The sequence below is a fragment of the Ochotona princeps genome, chromosome 17 (genome assembly GCF_030435755.1).
Source record: "Ochotona princeps isolate mOchPri1 chromosome 17, mOchPri1.hap1, whole genome shotgun sequence".
Classification (NCBI taxonomy): domain Eukaryota; kingdom Metazoa; phylum Chordata; class Mammalia; order Lagomorpha; family Ochotonidae; genus Ochotona; species Ochotona princeps.
In genome coordinates, this window is record NC_080848.1 from 11,716,869 (window position 1) to 11,738,050 (window position 21,182).

General features: G+C 44.2%; 1 protein-coding gene across 6 annotated transcripts in view; it reads right to left on the reverse strand.

Moving 5' to 3' along the window:
- Window positions 1–21,182, reverse strand: part of MAP3K3 (mitogen-activated protein kinase kinase kinase 3) — a 70,592-nt gene that overhangs the window by 41,834 nt on the left and 7,576 nt on the right. For 3 of the 6 annotated variants that reach the window (XM_058675323.1, XM_058675324.1, XM_058675322.1), the window contains exons 2-4: window positions 16,342–16,463; window positions 14,719–14,811; window positions 3,094–3,134 (exon numbers count right to left, since the gene is read on the reverse strand). In XM_058675323.1, coding sequence (XP_058531306.1) covers window positions 3,094–3,134; window positions 14,719–14,811; window positions 16,342–16,463 — 256 coding nt within the window. The remainder of the gene's footprint in view (window positions 1–3,093; window positions 3,135–14,718; window positions 14,812–16,341; window positions 16,464–21,182) is intronic. The other 3 variants (XM_058675326.1, XM_058675327.1, XM_058675325.1) reach the window with 1 other exon arrangement.

The following is a 21,182-nucleotide window of genomic DNA, read 5'->3' on the forward strand; positions in this document are numbered from 1 at the left end:
AAGCTAATTTCCCGTCATTCTCCGTTCATCATCACCTTTCATTTTTGGAAATTAGATTACCGATTTCCTAGTTCATCTCCACTAGGAAATCCATCCACACTTGGATCCTTATCATTTTTTCCCCTCTCACAACAACTATCTCAAGAAATGATACTGTTAGATACTATCTAGATAGAGGTGGGATTTTGTAGGGGTGGTGGTGTTCTGGAACCTTCTGAGAGCAAGATTTCCTCTGAAATCCTCATTGCAAAAAACACTTTCCCAACAACAGTTCAGAAAGAGGCCAGGCTTTCTGAAGAAAGCACTAGAAACCTACTCAGCTGTCCTGAGGACAGTCAGGGAAAGGAGTAGGCTCAGAGATAAATTCTCCTGCCTTTGATTTGGTGATAAACCAGTCAAAACCTTCTAGAACAGCCTCAAAGTATGGTCAAAATCAGAAAGCAAGACTTGTAAGTTTGGGAAGATATAAGCTGCTGGCATTATGCTGAATAAGAGACATTTTTAGGACAGTGTCTCAAACAGGGATCTGACACCTCTGATAACCATCAATGATGATGAATGCCAATCAGTGTCCTGTCACTGTCACTTTCAAAGAGGAGATCCCAACGTGCCATTCACCTGTGCTGTCCTGGGCTAAGAGGGAGGAGAGTCAAGTATCCCCACCTCAGCCTTCCTTAGTCCACTAGAAAGGACACTTACCACCACTTGACAAATTCATTACTGCTTTCCTCCACCCTAAATTCTAATTATGTAATGGTCTATGATTCACATTGACATTATCCATAATCCTTGTAAAAAATAAAAGTACAGAAAGCCCACAATGATATTCTCCACAAAATCCTAAGAAAATACATGAAACTAGAGCTCTCTGAAACAGAGCAGCTTGAACTTGGCTTCCCTGTACCAAGTTTATAAGGTCCTCAATTCCACACACAGCATACACACAGTGAAATGCCATGGTTCCTGAAAATAGCTCCATAAAAAGAGAATGCACAGCTTTCAAAACCCTGATATCAATGTTCTGCCGCTCAGGGCTTCAAAAGGCCATTCCTGCCTGACCACCTTACATATTTGTGGTTTCAATCTGGCAGCTTCTCCAAACCCAGACACATACACTTCTGAGTGTAGGTCCTCTCACTGTAACTGCACACTACTTTGGGAACAGGGAATTTAGGAGAGCGTAACTGCATAATTAGGCTCCAACACAATTGAGCTTTTGATTTCATATCTACTTCTGAAACCTCTTTGTTGTTCTGGATTTGGTCACCCCTCCAAAATTCAATCAGGTCAGAAAGCGTGGAAAGCAGCAACACGAAGTGACAATTTAAGTTCCCAGCTAATGGAAGTACACAAGACAAGTAGCTGGGTTGAGTTCAGAAGACCTTTCTCCCTCCAGGTCAGCAACAGCCCTGGAAACAGCAGGACCCTGGCTCCGCAGACCACACTTTCCACAATGTTTCCATAGGCAGCCTCCGACTACCTTGCAGGCTATGAATGCATCTGTTTAAGAGAGACCAGCAGCTATCCACCTCTCCCAGAACTGGCCTCTCAGTGGGCTGAAAGGCGCAAGCTGCAGAGAACTACCACAACTAAGAACTTTTGGAGGTATTTTAGGTCCTGTGGGGAAGGAAGATCCCATCCTTGTGGGCATAATCTTGCCTCTCCAACCACTGAAAAGCATAGGAAAAAAAAGGGTGGGGAGAGGGGATAGCAGCAGGAAATGTACATTTAGAAAAAAGGGTCCCAAATATCTTATCACCAGAGCTCTGTATCCTTTTCAAACATCTTTTTAAAAATGACTTTAGATGGGTCAGGCATGATGGCCTAGCAGCTAAAGTCCTCGCCTTGAACGTGTTGGTTCTAATCCCGGCAGCTCCATTTCCCAATTAGCTCCCTGCTTGTGGCCTGGGAAAACAGTCAAGGATGGCACAAAGCTTTGGGACCCTGCACCTGCGTGGGAGACCTGGAAGAAGACCCTGGCTCCTGGCTTCGGATCGGCGCAGCACTGGCCATTGCAGTCACTTGGGGAGTGAATCATCAGACGGAAGATCTTCCTCTGTCTCTCCTCCTCTCTGTATATCTGACTTTGCAATAAAAAATAAATAAATCTTAAAACAAACAAACAAACAAATCTTTATGGCCTGCCGCAGTGGCCTAGCAGCTAACGTCCTTGCCTTGAACGTGCCAGGATCCCATATGGGCACCTGTTCTAATGTCGGCGGCCCCACTTCCCATCCAGCTCCTTGCTTGTGGCCTGGGAAAGCAGTCAAGGACGGCCCAGAGCCTTGGGACCCTGTACCTGTGTGGGAGACATGGAGGAAGTTTCTGGCCCCTGGCTTCAGATCGGCTCAGAACTGGCCATTGTAGTCAGTTGGGGAGTGAATCATCGGATGGAAGATCTTCCTCTCTGTCTCTCCTCCTCTCTGTATATCTGACTTTGCAATAAAAATAACATAAATCTTAAAAAAAAAACCCTAAACTTTAGAAGTGCAATCACATTTTTCTCCACTATCTTGGCCACAGACAATAACAACTATAACACTGACAATGAATGGAGAAAAGGGCAGAAGAGTTTTGTAACACTACTTTCACTTCCTCAATGAAGACTATGATACAGACTGAAAAACTGACTCTTTTTCTGTTCTCAAAGGATCTGAAAGTATTTCACAACTGATGGACTTGGTGCAGCTTCCCATGACCTCAAGACATCACAAGGAAACTTCTAAACCACCAACCTGTTCCCTGGATGTGAGCAGAGCCAGAAATGTCACATCACAAGGGAATCCTGTTCTCCCTCTAATGTCAACAGGTAACACAGTGTCACTGTGTCTGGAGGCCATAAATGAGGATATCAGGAGCTGCAGAAAGATGGCAGAACTCCCAGTAGCGAGACAGAGCAGAACAGTAAAACATCAGCAGCTGAAACGACTTTCAATTCTAAGACTAGAAAAAAGGTTCAGTTAGTAGGTGTCCAATCTCCCAGCAGCCAGCAGGCAGCGCCCTGGGGCTCACCACAGGAGACAGGCTTAGGTGAGTCTGAATGCTTTCTGAGAACTTCAACACACAAACACACCTGCCAGAAAGCAGACTTACCGCCTCTCCCCATTGTGCTCAAACTTGATTCTGACGTCACTCTGCTGAAAACAAAGAAAAACAAAACAAAACAAAGTTAGAAAGTTCTCTGGTGTGTGTTATGCTGCCTTTCCCAGGTAGGCCTCTGGGCAGCCCTTTCACCAACATGAGCCAAACATTCCTGATGGTTCCAGAAGATGCTTCCAACTTCTCTACTCTGGGAGAATGACAATTCTCAATTCTAACCTCTGGAGCAACAAGGCTCTTGGGATAAGAGTCCTAGGGGGCTACCCCAGCCGAGCTGCTCTGCTCTAACTTGCACGCATTCTCTACTCCTACAATTGGCTCTGGAGTTTGTCCTACCACATCATCTCCTGGCCAAGATTTCAGATTTCTCTCCTGGTTGGTTGATGTGACTGAACAGAAAAAGAAATCTCCTTGTTGTTACTTTCTAGCTAAAACAGTCACATGATTTACCTTCTGTAGAATGGGGCCAAACATACAAGGTGATTTCAGAAAGTTAATGAAAAATGGAATTAAAATTGTTTATTTGGGTATACAGTATTTCTTAAAATCAATGGTTTCATAAAAATTTGTCATGAACTTTTGGAAAACGTACGTATAGATTTCAAAACTTTTTATACCAAAATAAACCTTTTTTCATTTTTTACTAGGTAGGGCTTGGTAAAGTGGTCCAATTGGCTAATCCTCCCCCTTCAAGCGTCAGTATCCCAAATGGGCACCAGCTTCTGTCTTGGCTACTCCACTTCCCATCCAGCTCCCTGTTTGCAGCCTAGGAAAGCAGTTGAGGACAGCCCAAAATCTTAGGACCCTGTACCTGTGTGGGAGACCCAGAAGAAGCTTCTGGATCCTGGCTTTAAACCAGCTCGGCTCCGGCCGTTGATGCCACTTGGGGAGTAAGCCAGTGGATGGAAGATCTGTTTCTTCTCTTTGTAAATATGTCATTCCAATAAATCTCATGTGACACCTGCATCTGGTATCTGGGTTCAAGTCCTGACTCTACTCCCGACTCTAACAGATGCACACCTTAGCAGGCAGGAGGGGATGGCTCAAGTCGGTGTGTCTTTGCAACTCACGTAGGAGACGGACTGAGAAACTGAAGGCATTTGGAGAGTAAACCTGTGCAGGGAGACTTTTCCCTGTCCTCTATACCTTTCTAAGTAAATAAATTTTAAGTAGCAACTAAAACTCATTTCATGTTACTATACAGTTTTATTAAAAACAACCACAACAATAACTATTTTTGCAAAAAACCTACTAAGAAAATTCAACTTTTACTTATTATTTTCTTGAAAGGTATAGTGACACAGAGAGACAATGAGTATATCTCTCATTATATTCAAATTAATGTATTGTATTGTTTAAAAATTTTAGATATACAGAAAAACTAAGCAAATAGAACAGAGTTCTCATATGTCCTTACAGACATAGTTCTTACTGTCAAGCATCTACATTGCATGGCACTTTTTTTTTCCAAAGATTTATTTATTTTTATTTGAAAGACAGATAGAGATCTTTCATTCTCTGGTTTACTCCCCAAATGGTCATAGCGGCCAGAGCTGAGCTGATCCAAAGCCAGGAACCAAGAGCCAGGAGCTTCTTCCAGGTCTCCCACATGGATGCAGAATCCCAACGACTTGAACTACTCTCCACTGCTTTCCCAGTCCATAAGCAGTGAAGCCAGACTGGAAGTGGTGCAGTTGGAACCAGAACCAGTGCTTATATGGGATGCCAGCACTACAGGCACAGGGTTAGCCTATATACTACCATGCTGGCCTCTATATGGCACACTGCTTTTTTTTTTTTTTAAAGATTTATGTATTTTTATTGGAAGAGCAGATATACAGAGGAGAGACAGAGAGAAAGATCTTCCGTCTGATGATTCATTCCCCAAGAGGCCACAATGGCTGGAGCTGAGCCAGTCCGAAGCAAGGAACCAGGAGCTCTTCTGAGTCTCCCATGCAGGTACGGGTCCCAAGGCTTTGGGCCGTCCTCGACTGCTTTCCCAGGCCACAGGCAGGGAAGTGGAGCAGCCGGGATTAGAACCGGCTCCCATATGGGATCCCGGGGCGTTCAAGGTGAGGACTTTAGCCACTAGGCACATTGCTTTTTTAAAAAAATGTTTATTTTTAGTATTATTTGCATAATTGAGAGGAATGCCTGCCCCTGATTAGGGTAGGGTCAAAGGAGGAAAATGGGTGGGACAATGGGACAAATGTTTCAGCTCTTGTTTTTTTCCTTTTTTCCCCTATATCTGCAGGGGACACATTTCTTTTTGTTATAATTCATTAGCTAATACTGATATATTAACTAAAGTTCATAGTTTATTCAGACTTCCTCTTTTTTTTTCTTGTGGGTTTTAATCATATTTTAATTTTTTTTCAAAGATTTATTTATTTTTATTGGAAAGGCACATTTACAGAGAGAAATAGAGACAGAAAGATCTTCCATCTGCTGGGCTGCAACAGTGTAGCTTGGCTGATCTGAAGCCAGGAGCCAGGAGCTTCTTCCATGTCTCCCACATGTGTGCAGGGTCCCAAGACTTTGTTCTCGATTATTTTCCCAGGCCATAAGCAGAGAACTGGATGGGAAGCAGAGCAGTCCAGAAAGGATCTGGCACCCACATAGCATCCCACTGCATGCAAGGCAAAGGTTTAACCACTAGGCTATCAGGCCAAGCCCCAGATATTAATATTTAAAATTATTATTAAAAGAACTTATTATAAAAGCACACAATAGTAACACACACATTTTTTTTTAAGTTACATTTCATTTTGTGACAGTTTCATAGGCTCTGGGATTCCCCTAGTAACACACATTCTTAAACTAGGAGAACATTCTGTTTGGATGCACCACCAAGGAATTTTCTCAAACCCTTTGCAGGACTAAAGGAACTAAATTATTTCATGATGGCCATAACTTATTAAGCACTCTTTTTCAGGAATGCACAAGTCAGCCCTCCTTAAGACTAATCAAGTAACCAAGGAAACAGCAAGCAGCATCCACACAGACGGCTTTTCTGATGCACACACAGCAGCCTTTCCAGAGGAGGATGCAGGCCCCTGACAGGCTTCCATGGACCACCTGGTGCACTTGATCCGCTGAGCTCCTAAGTCAGCATTTCCTGCCAGGCTGACCACAATAAGCCATGTACAAGGAACCTTCAGATAAAGACAATCCCACTCAATTCCTTCCTGCCAGCCATCCTCTTCAACCCCTCTGGTCAGGTGCTCCTCGGAGCACCAGGATTCTATCCCAGTCAAGGAATCAGCCACTTCTCTAAGCACTTCTGTTTCTTCACTGGTCCTTCCTCCCTCTCCAGGCTCTATCCTACCCCAACCCCGCAACGATAACCATGCCTTGACACCTGGCCTTCAGGTTTTCTCTTCCTCCCTTCACATTAATTCCTTATGGAAATAAACTTGGTCAATCTCTAAAGAAATGCTCCCCAAATTCCTATCCCTAGCCCCAGCCCTGATGTGAAGCTTTATCTGCCTGCCACATATCAGAGACACATTTTAGTTGTGAAGAACATGGCACTGGGGTCAAACTGCCTGCTTCAAATACTAGTTAATCCCAATTATACACCTCCCTGTGTGATCTCCTACTTGTTATTCAACCTCTCTGCAACTCAGGCAGTTCCTATCTCATGATGTTATTAAATGAATTAAATGATACATTTTGGTAAAGAGTTTAGAGCAACACCTGAAATACAGTAAGTGCTCAATGATGATTATGCAGGTCAGTTATCCTTTACCCGAAACCCTTGCAGTCAAAGCTGCTCAACTGACTTGGTTTTGCAGAGTAGTGTGGAATACATTCTGAGACCATGTGACATGTCCCCTAGGAGGGGGGCCCAAGGCAGAACTCCTATGACAGAAGAGGATTGCTCACAAGCATTTTCCTCACTCCCCTGCATTTCCTGGCGTCAGCCTGTGACTGTGAGTTCTGACCCACAGGTAGGAACAGCAATATGCTCTATACCCTCTTCCTTGGCAGCACATGTCCTAAGACAGGGACACCAAGTGACTATTGGAACACTGTCTTCACCATTTCTGTACTTCACATAAAAATCCCTGAGATTTGGGGCTTATTTGTTAACAATATACAAGCTGTTTCGTCAAGATACTCTAATTTTCACAATAAAACAGAAAAGCATTCACAGTAAGTAGAATAAAATAAGACTAAATAACACTATGGCCATACTGGTCAAGTTTTGTTGCCAAATGAATTTGTTACAAGTTTTATAGAAACAAAACCAAACTCCTTAGTTTGCAATACTCTTTGGATTTCAGAATTACAGGAAGAGGACTAGGGCTCTACAAAAATCAACACACCCTAAAAACACACTCTAAACGTTTTCTTCTTTTTATCAACCAGTTGATGTATCTACATCAACTACCCTGCTTAAACTTATTTCCCTTCTTAGGGCTGCTATTTCTACCAATCTCTCAGCTATATAGTCTCTGAGTTTTGCCAAATTCTTTTAGACAGCGAGGTCCAATTCTCCCCTCAAGGGTTCTGGTATGAGACTGCCTGCCATTCTCTCAGACATCACTCTTGTTGAGACACTTTCCGCTGTTCTGGATTCTGAAAGCTACCTCTCTGTACTACCAGGAGCCAGGAACTTTCTCCAGGTCCCCCACATGGGTGCAGGGTCCCAAGGCTTTGGGCCATCCTCAACTGCTTTCCCAGGCCACAAGCAGGGAGCTGGATGGGAACTGGGGCTGCCGGGATTAGAACCGGTGCCCATATGGGATCCCAGCACGTTCAAGGCAAGGACTTTAGCTGCTAGGCCACTGTGTCGGGCTCAATGTAACCATCTTAACCTTTTCTTTCACCATGCCCCTTCCTTATTCAAAAAGTAATCAGGGGTAGATGTTCGGCCTAGCAGTTAAGATGTGACTCAGGACACCAGAGCCCACATTGCAGTGGCTGGGTTTGAGACTCAACCCCATTCTCAATTCCAGCTTCACATCAATGCAAACCCAAGGAAACGGAAGGTGATGGCTCCTGTCAAACCATAAAGGATTGAGCTCACCACTAAGCCCAGTCTCAGTTACTGTAGCTATTTGTGGAGTGAACCAGTAGGTAAGAGCCCTCTCCTCTCTCTTTGCACTTCAAATGAAAACAGACAAGAGCCAGCACACTAATGTAATAAGCTAAGCCGCCACCTCTTGGCTGCTCCACTTTGAATCCAGATCCCTGCTATGGCTTGAGAAAGCAGCAGAGAATGGTTCAAGTTCTAGGGTCCCTGCACCCAAATGGAAGACTCAGAGGAAGCTCCTGGCTGACTTCATATTAGCTCTGCTCCAGCCATGGTAGCCATTTTGGGAGTGAACCAGCAGATGGAAGATCTCTCTTTCTGTTTCTCCTCTCTGTAACGCTTTCAAATAAAAATAAATAAAACCAAAAAAATCAGTACTACTCAAGGCGTCTGGATTAAAGTCTAAATCTTCTGCTATCATTTACAGTCTTTTGGGATTTACTCTTTATTAATATTAAGTTCTTTTTTTTAAAAAGAGATTCATTTATTTTTATTGAAAAGGCAGATATACAGAAAGGAGGAGAGCCAATCCGAAGCCAGGAGCCAGGAACTTCTTTCCGGGTCTCCCATGTGGGTGCAGGGTCCCAAGGCTTTGGGCCGTCCTCGACTGCTTTCCCAGGCCACAGGCAGGGAGCTGGATGGGAAGCAAGGCTGCTGGGATTAGAACCGAGGTCCATATGGGATCCCAGAATGTTCCAGGCGAGGACTTTAGCTGCTACACTATTGCTCCGGGCCCTATTAATGTTAAGTTCTAACAATAACCTGCCACAGTCTTTTCTTTTAAATCTTCTCTTATTGACTGACTGACTGACTGACTGAGGCAGCAAGGCAAAGAGAGTGAGTTCCTATCTGTTGATTTACTTCCCAAATGCTCTTAACAACCGGACCTGGGCTGGGATAAAGCTTGGAGCCCAGAACTCAGTTCAGCTCTCCTACATGGGTGGCAGGAACCCAACATTACTGCCATCCTTGCGGCTGCCCAGGGTCTGCATTAGTAGAAGGTTGGAGTCAGGAATCAAGAACTGCGACTTGAATCCAGGTACTCTGATAGGCGACTATGGCATCTTAATTTGGACTCCTTCAATTTACCTAACCATCTCACTCTGTTCCTCACAGGAACCCTCCTCCCTAACTAGACAAATACTCACCGCATTTCCTGAAACACGCTGCATTTATTCCTTCTCCTTGGCCTTTTAGCACTCTATTTCCTTAGCTGGAGTGCCACCCTTCTTTCAATCCAGCCAACTAAACTCTCAAGTGCCCCTCCACCTGAAATGACTTTGTAACTCCTTAACCCAAGTTCATTTTAGCTTTCACTCCCTGGACCATATATTTAGGTAGTCACAGTCTAGTTTCTTTCTTTCGTGGATTTCTTTTGAGTCCCAGGGTCCTGGGAACATGACTTTGTGTGTATAAGAAGCGTTATTATAGACACACGTTGAAGTGAATACAGAGATACCAGTAATGCTGGGAAAAAGTCCTAGCACAAAATTCAGATCTTGCCAGAAACAAGTCCCTTGTCGACCATAATCAATCTAGTGAGGCAAGAGGTGAGAGCCAACCTTGGGGAAACTCAATGGGGGCAACAGGAGTAATCACTGATCACACCAAACTTAGGCAGAAATGATCTCAAAGTCCAGACTCAATGGTTGAACGTGTAACCCAAGCAGACTCTCAGGAATCCAAAGCAACCACACAATGTTTCTTAAAGGAAGGTTTGTGGGCTGATGTGACCCAGTAAAAGCTTCAGCTATTTATCATCTCTCTTACCCTCTCTCTGGTTCTGTATTGCTCCCACTCACCATATTTGCTCTATAATGTTGATGGTTTCCACATCTTTTGGAATGGAGACCTTATTTTGATACAAAATTGGAAATAAATAAAAGAGCAAGAAAAAAATAAAAACTTTATTTGCGATGCAGGAAAGCCGTAAGAGCTCAGTGGAGGAGATGATTACCAATCAACCTTACAAAACGTAACCCCAGGTTGTGTAGTGCTTTATGTCTTATCTTCAAACTGGCTAGCCCATCTGGTGTGCAACCCTTCAAAGAAAAGGGAAGTCTAAAACAGGAGGTCGATCGGAGTAAAAGCAAAGGCTGTCTGCTTACTCCATCACCCCGCCGAGGGAACAGCTCCTAGCATTCTCTTCCTCTGGGACTGATGGCCAAGGTGCTTCCCTGCCCATGCTTGCTGCAGGAAGGCAAACTCCAGTCTGCAGCACTCCTGGTGAACATCTGGAGAGTGAGACCCAGACCCTGGGCTCTGTTCCAGCAGCTAACTATCACTCTGATACAATTCAAAGAAAACAAGAATTCATGGAAGCTAAGATTCTCTTTCTTCCTCTACTGAAATTTTTAGAAACAAAGGTAGCTTTAGAAATTTGCAAAGGACCACCACATAAAGATAATGACAATCAAATAAAGATGCCAAAACCTGAACTTTTTTTTAGTTTTTGACACTATGCAAAGTTCTAGTACGAAACTGTTGGAGTTTCCCCAAAGTTCATACCTGCAGTGCCAGACCTTAACAGAAGTGACATATCACAATATCTTTACATTTATTTCACAAGATAATAAATATTTCACCTCTGTCTGTGAGCTTAAAACAACCTTAAGAGGTAGTAGACAAAGTAGGTACTCTATTTTTCAGATGGAAAAAACTCAAGTCCAAAAAGGCTAAATGACTTGTAAATAGCAAAATTACTGGGACTGGAATTTTTAAAAAAAAAAAAAAAAAGAGTTTGTTTCTATTCAATGCCTTTATGTAAAAGCTCTGTAAAGTATCATACACATGCTTATTTTGATTGATGTTGTAGACTGCTGTTGTAGAAAGCACTTTATAAATAGTGAAATTTTCTGCTGACAAATGATTATCACCTTTTCTCCTTGGACAGTTTTCTTTTCATTACATTAAGTAGTCAGCTCCCAGAGAAAACTAATATCCATTGATACAGCACTCAGAGTTCATAACTGCTAAAGGGATGGTGCAAATATATCATGGCCTGCAAACTGTCCACTGGCCCCAGCCACACATGGAAGACTGTTCAGCCTGCTCCACACCATGCTGTAGGGCTTCCAGGGACCTAATGTAGAAAATGAAGAACACAGAATCTACTTCCTAGCAAATAGTTCATAGCTGAGCCCCTCACTGCCTATCAAGTTGCTCAAAATGCTTACTTGGTTTCAAATTCATTCTCTCAGTTAGTTACTAAGCTTTTCACTTAGAGAAGAGGATGTTTAAAGTTCTGCCAAGAAGGTACTGAGTTAAGTTTTCCAACAATTCCAGGCCTTAGTCTGGAAATGCATTCTGTCAATGAACTTACAGCTCCTCTGGCTTTGCTTGCACTGACAAGCTTGAGTCCCACGAAGCTGTGCCAACCTCAGGGCAGCCCTGCAGCCAGCATTATCGCTCTCACACTGAAGGGCCGTTGGCCTCTACCAACGTTATTCTACCCTTGAATAAACAGTATTTCCTGATAGCCAAAATACTCCGTCACTTTCAACTGGGACTCTGCAGTTTGAATCTTTAGTCCAATTTGGCATCTCTTGCCATTTAAATTAGCTTTATTTTTTCATGCCTCTCTCCTTCTAAGCATGGACCTTCTAGAATAAGAACTGATCATGGGGCCTGGCACGGTGGCCTAGCAGCTAAAGTCCTTGCTTTGAATGCGCCAGGATCCCATATGGACACTGGTTCTAATCCTGGCAGCCCCACTTCTCCTTCAGCTCCCTGCCTGTGGCCTGGGAAAGCAGTCGAGGACGGCCCAAAGCCTTGGGACCCTGCACCCGCGTGGGAGACATGGAAGAGCTCCTGGCTCCTGGCTTCGGATTGGTGCAGCACTGGCCGTTGTTGTCACTTAGGGAGTGAATCATCAGACGGAGGATCTTCCTCTGTCTCTCCTCCTCCCTATATATTTCTGAGTTTTCAATAAAAATAAAATAAATCTAAAAAAAAAAAAAAAAAAAGAACTGATCATGAAGAAAACGGTTTCATTTCTATCCCAGACCTAGGCTAACAAGAACAGTAATAAATGTAAATTCACGCTATAAATCAAGAGGTAGTGCTTTAGGAGATTATTAACATAGCCAGTCCTGTGTTTATACTCAGCTCACATTCACCTCTACCTGCTTCCCGTATTTCCTGGAAGCATACTACACTTATGGAAACTTTCTCTCCCCTGGCTAGCAGGACTGCCGAAGAACACCTCTTCTGCTGCGCAGCTGGGTATCTGCTACGCTCCCAGAACCTTCTTAGAGCTTGACTTCATAAGAGGAAAAACTGTCTTGATGTCTTCACTGTCCTTTTTACCAAACACTAGCATAAAATCCAAGGCTTCGATTTCTAAACAGCTATGTTGGCTCCTCAGCTTCACATTCTTCCTAGAACAGAGTCTGGGATAAGAATCCCACTAACGGGCTTATCACAACGCTAGACACGCAGGACCTGCGTGAAAGGAATGAACACACCAATGAGTCTCCACGCAGCTCCAAACACATAGGTAATTTCTTACCCAACAATTCAACAGTTCCCTACAGTGCATACATTTGTGCTTATCAATATAACAGCCACTAGCCACATGGGGCTATTCAAATTAATTACATACAATTTAAAATTCACTTTCTTGCCCAGGCTCCTCCATCAGAACCCCTCCCAATGCCAGATTTTGCGCATGCCAGGGGGTCCTTGAGCCAACCCTACTCAGTTCCCCTCCTGTCCTAGCAGGAACAGTGGCTTTTCCTGGCTGGCTTTCACCCCATTCTGGTTCTTGTTGTTGGATGTTTCAGCCCGGCCATGGCTCGTCCATACCCACATAAAGCTCACACATGGCTCAGTAGGGGAGTGAGACCCAGCCTAGTCAGTCCCATATCTACCCACTGGTTCTCCATGACACCAGTTGGTGTTGGGATCTGAACTGGCCTGGTGCATCCAATCCCAGCCCACACTAGTGCCTCGGGTGACTACAACTGTTTCCTAGATAGAACGCAGCCCCAATTCTAGCACATGCGCCCCTTGGTGGGAACCTCAACCCAGTTAGGGTGTCCCCTTACCTCCCCGATTGGGCTTGTTCCTGTACTGGATATGAATGCAGCACCCAACCAGCACACGTGAGATCCAGGATGGGAGGGACAGAGCTGGCAGGGGGATTAAGGGGCTGGTCCCCTCGCCGGACAGCTACTCCCACTGGAGAGCGTGGGCTGGGACAGAGACAGACCAGACTAGGCAAGGCTACAACACCTGTGCGCTGCACGTGGACTAAATCAGGGAAAAGCCAGGCTGGGCTGATTATTCCTGCAGGTGCAAGCATAAATTAGAGTGGGTGAGGGATGTTTGGGCACAGCCGCAGAAGCTGGCACTGGGGACTAATTCTGTCAAGTCAAATCACAGAACCACATAAAGAGTGCATAAACCGGGACAGAGAGACCTGGGAGGGAAAAAGTGGGTTCCCCCTTCTTGGGTCACTAGTCCCGTGGGAGGGCATGAAAACTAGGACGGGGGCTGGGATGGCTAGATAGAGAGGCACTCAACAACACCCGTGAGGGCTGGATGGTTGAGTTGGTTAGATAGAACTAAGCTTTAATACCCATTGACAAGTACAAGAGCCAAATGCGATGGGGGACAGACTGGTCTTCTGCTACACATACTGGCAAACCAGGGTAGGGGGCGGGCCTGGTGGGAGTTATTGTGGGTCGCCCCGACTAGGCTGCAGCTCCCACTGGTTGATGTAAGGGCCGAACCAGACTGGACTGCAACACCCATTGGTTCCAGTGCAACTCGGGACCGAAAACAGAACCAGCCCAGCAACAGAAACCACCAGCTGATCGGGGTGTGTGTGCCGGGCCCTGTGCTTGCTAGAACATACAAGAAACTAGTCTGGGAATACCTCAAAGTTTCTTTGGAGATCTCCCCAATCAAACTGCTGGACTCAGAACTCTAATCAAGAAAAGACAGAAGACTGAACAGATCAATCATTCATCTCAGCTATATGTTGGCAGCGAAATATGGGGCAAACGGAGACTTTATGATGGACCATATCAATCAGTGGACGACCTCATCGAGCGAAACTGGCAACGATTCATAACTGCAGAACTATTAACCACTCGAGCACATATCTCAAGAGCATGCCCCACATCCGGGACTTGGGGTGGGCGGGAAACTGGGTGGGGCTTCTGCCTCAATATCCCCCTTTACCTCAGCTACATGATGGAAACAATATGGACATAATAGTATTACCCACTTCCCTATCCCCTTGAAACCTTTTTTTTTCTTTAACTGTAATTAACTATGTAAAGATTGTCAACAACAATACAATAAAATAGATTTAAAAATAAATAAATAAATAAATAAAATTCACTTTCTTTGGTTAGTGGCCACCACATCGTATCACACTATAGTACAGATACAGGACATTTCTGTTTTACAGAAAATGTATTAGACAGAAGAACAGGGGCTTTTATAATCAATCAGTGTTCCCTACAAATCCACGAAAACAACTTGTCTAGGAAATCAATTCCACTCTTCCAGCATGAGTAGCAGATTTAAAAGTACATTTTGGCTCTGATGGGTATTTGAGTCCTTACGAAAAATTTCTTTTTTTCACTGGCCCCTGCACATGAGCTTGTTGTTATTGTGGGGCTGTTCAGAAGGGCTGAGTTGCTGGTGTGGTGTTTTTTTCTTTAAAAACAAAAAAACTGAGGTTAATAATTTGTATCCTCCAAGCAACACAAACAGTTTGACATTAGTCAAGTAAATTGTGGGTCTAAAGAACCAATTCTTTTTTATTAAGATTATGTCCTGCCACTCAATTCTATCTTAGTCTTCTACTTCCTAACTAAGGACCTCAATCCAACAACACAGCAGCAAGATGGAATGACCAGAACTTTCTTACAGTGGCATTCAAGTCGTACACAGGATTTCTAAAATGTAAACCTAAATCCTCTTTTAAGGAACTTTCAGGGACCACTCCACCCCTCTTTTCCCAGCCTGGTTCCTTTAGGCCTTCCAACTCAAGAATGCTTTCCATTTTACTCATTAACTGACATTCATGGTAACAGTCCAGTTTGGAGAAAAGTCTAACTGGAGCAACATTAGCAAGCACACTCCACATAGGAAGACAGGAAGGAAAGTGAGGTCATTAGGCTCAAGCGTGGGGGAGGGGACTCATTTCTGGTAAAATGTTCCTTCCAAAAGTGGCTTTGAATATACATGAGTTACAGCAAGGAAGAACCCACACGATTAAACAGACTGCATGAAAACGCTACAAGAGTGGGTCCTCACGTTATTCCCTCAGTTCTACAAAAATAATCACAGCAGCAAAAGCAGCTCTCCAAAAATCTGTTGTAATATAAAACAAAAACTCATCCCCTTGTCTGCTTTTAAAAGCAGGAAATACTCTAGCAGATCTAGGACAGAAAAATGTCTAAGGCCCATACTTTCTCTAGGCAGCAAGGGCACTTCTGAAGATTCGGTAGGCAGCGTACAAATGTAGAGGGAAGTTAGCGGGTAACAAAGACTACCACAAGGGAGAACATCATCCACGAATTTTCATTAAATATGCCTAACCCAGCCATCTGAGATTGCAATGGCTACCCACCAGCTATGGAAACTGCCACCTCCAACCCCCCTACCCTACCATTCACTCCTCTCAGCAGGTCCAAGTACTCAAGAAACAGAGGCAAATGACGTTAGAGGTTACAAGTTCAAAGTTTAAATGTGAACGAAAATGAAAAGGAAATGTTTTCTTAAAGAACAACAGGGCTCTCAATGAAACAGGCTCTCTCAACTAAGTGAGTCAAAGAGTGGAAATGATTGTAAACAACAACAACAAAAGGACTCACTATTGCCTTCAGAACATATTAGGCAATATTTTAATAAATTTCCCTTCCTAATTATTTTACATAAGCTAACACCAAAATTAATTTTTCCTGAGAATTTACTGTAAGGAAGCTAAAAACTGTCTTGAGTTAAATATCATGAAGCTGAATATTAGCCAAATAATCAAAAAGGAAAAACATTATATGAATACTGCCTACATAATAAGTGAAGGAATTACTCTCCACAGAGTAAATAGCACACACAAAGCTTTGGAAACTCAAGATCATGGAGTTAATCCAGAGAAGTAAGTTTTATCATTTAACAGACCGTGAAAGGAATGGGCCACAGCACTCAAGCCTGGTGGTTAAGCTCTCCAGAAGTGCACCCACCTGCCGATGGGGGTGACCTGTGTCCTTGTTCTTCACAGTCTCATAGCCAGACACCCGGGGACGTCGGCTCATCTGGAGGGCCACCAGGTCCTTCATGATCGAGTTCAATGCCTCCTGTTCATCTGCAATGATGAAAGAGAGCACATGGGATAAGATACTTAAATACAGACCAGCAGCACATTTCCACAAATTACACATCTGATACTCGGGGAGTTCTCCCCAGGTAAAACGAGACTCTGTAATAATAACAACATGCAAACCATGCCTCCCAAAAGTACATAATTGAGGTCAGGCTATGGCAACTTGAATTTTAATGAATTTTTAACAGTCTTCCACTAAGATTTCTGGCAGTAATATTCACTGGCTCATTGCAAGTAAGGGAGGCACTCGAATAGAGCAATTTGTCCAGTGCCAGAGAAACTCAACCAGGAAAAATAGGTGAAAAGCTGGAGTAAAAAGAACACAACACAGCACAGTACAGTACGATACTGACTGAAAAAAAAAAAAAAAAAAAAAAACCACCCGAATTCATAGAGCTGATTACAGGACAGACAGTGCAAGACTTATTCTTAACACTTGATGTGTAGGAAAGAACACTTTAAAAGATATCAAACAAAAATCTCAGGTGTAACTTTGACCAGAAGTTGCTTTACATAACTAGCCTTGGAATGCCTCCTCACATCAACTCTCTTTACAAGTTCATAGGCTTTCTGCTTCCCCTAGGAAAGTCAAAAGGCAGTTCCAGTGTTTTTCTTCCTTAACTGACCAAGTAATGCATTGTATCTACATTACTGGCATTACTTTTAATCACCTTTTCTTGAAATAGCACTGTAGGGCCCAGCAGTGTGGCCTAGCGGCTAAAGTCCTCACCTTGAATGTGCTGGGATCCCATATGGGCACCGGTTCTAATCCCGGCAGCTCCACTTCCCATCCAGCTCCCTGCTTGGGGCCTGGGAACAGTCAAGAACGGCCCAAAGCCTTGGGACCCTGCACCCGTGTGGGGACCTGGAGGAAGTCCAGCGCAGCACCGGCTGTTGCGGCTCACTTGGGGAGTGAATCATCGGACGGAAGATCTTCCTCTCTGTCTCTCCTCCTCTCTGTATATCTGACTTTGCAATAAAAATAAATAAATCTTGAAGAAAAAAAAAAAAGAACTAGCACTGTAGATGAGAGTTCTCATGCACTAAAGACAACTGGCCAAACCCCAGAAGCTAGAGTAGCTTGAGTTTCTGATTTGGGAGTAAGGAGGATAGGAGAGGGAGTAGAGATGACTTGGAAAACGTCATTTACAGACCTCCAAATACAACGAAATTAGAAGTTCTGCGCACATGCTTTAGAAGCACCTTGTGCTTGCTCCAACTCCTGGGCTCACTCAAGTTTGTTCAATCCTGTTCCTACACACTTCACACGTGCTGTGGGAGAAGCCAGAGCACTTCAGGTGCCCACTGCCTACACAGAAGGGAGACAGCAGCAAGACCCAGAAGTTTCCCACAGGCTCAGGGAAGTGGGCCTCAGGACCAATCCAATGCCAGGTACTGTGTTAGGTTGATGCAGTGGATCACAAGAGTCCAACCGCTGCAGCACATCGCCATATCTGGGGGTCACTTATGAGCATCAGCCAACCAGGCCCAGACAGATGGTTAAGTGGCCTTGCCAAGAGGGGCAGTGAAGTGTACCACAGGGGGGCCTGCTTCCATTTCTCTGACCATCCTGTCTCTCACATCAGCCAGGGGGCAGGAGTGGGCGAAGGACTAAAGCAAACGGGCACACCAGACCCAGGGATCCACTACACAGCAATTTCCAGTTTATGGGTGCAAAATTTTCTTAGAGATCTTTGCCCTTTCAAGTAGCATTCAGAGGTTGAAAATACACACAACTGCTGATCTGGAAGGAACACAGGGAAGGGGCGGGTTGTTACACCTGCTTTGGCGACAACTGAGCACTTGCAGACCTGGGACACCACTTAGAGATTTACCCACAGAAGGGACCTGCCTTTTGTCTTTTACTGCCATTCCTTGGTATATTCTACTACCCAATAGAAAGGAACGAAAAGCAGGAAATATAAGAAGTACAATCACTCTAATTACTCCTCCCCTTCTCCTTGGTGCCCTGCACGCCCTGTGATATAGAAAAGGAAGAGCAAAATGCCTAGAAGGAGGTTTCCATCTGTTCATCTGTTTCACCTGCAAGGCAAGGACTTCAACCATTATGCTAACATGCCAGGCCCCATATAAGTTTCTTAGAGGGAACCTGTTTGGCATCTTGTTTTTTACCTTTACAACCAAGAATTTAAAAAATGAAAGCATTAGGGCCTAATGTGTCTGAGAAACACTAGGTCATCGTATTGGGCCCTAAGTGCTTCTTTTAGGCATTCCTTTCTGGATTAAAACTGAATTATCATTACTGCTACAGTATGGCATGCCTTAGAAAGGATAAAAACAGGGCCTGGCACAATGGCTCATGGCTAAATGCTCACAATGCAAGCACCAGGATTCCCGAATGGGCACTGGTTCATGTCCCGGCTGCTTCACTTCCCATCCAGCTCCCTGCTTGTAACCTGGGAAAACAGAGGAGGATGGCCCAAAGTCTTGGGACCCTGAACCCATGAAGGAGACTTGGAAGAAGCTCCTGGCTCCTGGCTTCAAATTGCCTCAGCTCTGGCCATTTCAGCCACTTGGGGAGTGAATCAAGGGACCGAAGTTCTTTCCCTTTGTTTCTTATTTGCTCCCAAGTCCTTGGAACCCTGTGCCCACATGGGAGACCTGGAAGAGGCTTCTGGCTTCAGATCAGCCCAACTTCAGCTGTTGTGGCTATTTAAATTAATGAAACAGCTGATGGAAGATCTTCCTGTCTCTCCTCTCTCTGTAGTCTGCCTATCCAATAAAAAACAAAAAACAGAACAAACAAAAAAAGAAAAAGAAAAACAAATACAACTTTAAAAACAAAGTGCAACTTCTTAGAGTATATTATTCAAGAATATAAACTTTGAATGAAAAAGGTGGAGCAGTGGACACAGGCCCTATGTTGTAAAAGGAGAATAGGGCAGCACATTTGGTGCTGTAGCAGAAGAACAGAACTAACTGGACAACTACCCCAAATGATGACAGCAAAAAATCTCAGAGAATGGAACCAAAGGACGTTGGGAGGGTGACATCATCCTCGGATGGGTGAAGTCAGCAGCATTTCAGAACCATCCAGGCCACTTGGACAGAACCCTCGGAATAAGTACACATTGAGACTCTGGGTTGATATGAGGTGGCGGTTCCTCATCCCTGGGTGCCGGGTTGTGTGGAAAGTCGTGAGTGGTTTTCCCCTTTCCCCCCACCCCAGAAACAAGAAGAAGAAATAGCAAATTTGGAAGCAATGAATTCACCCAACTTTCCCTAAACCTTGAACCTTCCCACCCTAATCAATCATGTAATCATCATTAAAGAAGTAAAATTAAAATATATATATAAACTTTGGAGTCATTAAGGAAGCCTTGGGCAAATTACTTATTCCCAGGCAGCACAGTGCAGTGCTGCAGAAAGCAAATCCTCCACATAGTAGCACTAGCAGCGTGTGGGCACTGATTCCTGTCCCAGCTGTTATACTTCCCATCCAGCTCTCTGCTTATAGACCATGAAAGCAGTGACAGATGGCCCAAATCCTAAGGTCCTGCACCTGCATGGGATGCCTGGAAGAAGCTCCTGGCTTGTGGCTTCAGATCAGCTTGGCTCTGGCCGTTATGGTCACTCGGGGAGTGAACTAGCAGATGTAAGACCTCTCTGAAAATCTGCCTTTCAAATAAAATAAACCAATCTTAAAACACACAGACACACACACACACACACACACACTCTCTCTCTTCTTTTTTTTTTAATTGGAAAGTCAGATTTACAGAGACAGAGACAAAGATCTTCCACCTGTTCGTTCACTCCTCCAGTGGCCACAATGGCTGGAGCCAAGCTGATCTGAGGCCAGGAGCAAGGAGCTTCTTCCAGGTCTCTCACATAGGTTCTGGATCCCAAGTTTTTGGGACATCCTCTACTGCTTTTCCAGGCCACAAGCAGGGGGCTGGAAGGGAAGTGGAGCAGCCCAGACAGGACCCAGCACCCATATGGGACCCTAGCGCATGCAAGGTAAGGACGTTAGCAACCAGGCTACTGTGCCAGGCCCACTTATTCTTTTAAATCTCAATCTCCTCATCTGTAAAATGAAAGTAACAAATGTATTTTTTCACAGAGCTGCTATGAGTTGAAAATAAAACTAAGAAATTATTTCTCATGGGAGCCAGTGTTGTGGTGTTCTGGGTAAAGCTGCTGCCTGTAAAACCTATATTCCATATGGCTGCTGGCTTGTGTTCCACTGTTACACTTCCATTCCAGCTCCCCAAGGGCCTGGGAAGAGCAGTGGAAGATGGACCAAGTGCCTGGGACCCTGCCACACACATGGAAGACCTGGATGAAGCTCCTAGCACATGACTTTGGCCTTACTGCTGCTGCAGCTTTTTGGGGAGTGAACCATTGTGTGTGTGTCTGTAACTCAAAATAAATCTAAAAAAAAATATTTCTTAAGATACCTAATACACAGTAATGCTAAAAAATACTGGCTATTATTATCACTGAAGGAAAACATTAATGAAAAAAGATTGAAGGCACTAACATACTCTAGTACTTAATTTTATGCATGAATTTTTACTAATGATTAACCACTTATGAATACTTCTCACATATTATACATTAGAAAGTTTTAAAAGATGCTTCAAGGTGTTTAAGCTCTGGAGTAAAAGGATAAACAACAAGGCTGGTACAGTGGCACAGGATGCCAATCTTCCACCTGTGACACCCCAGTGCCTGTCC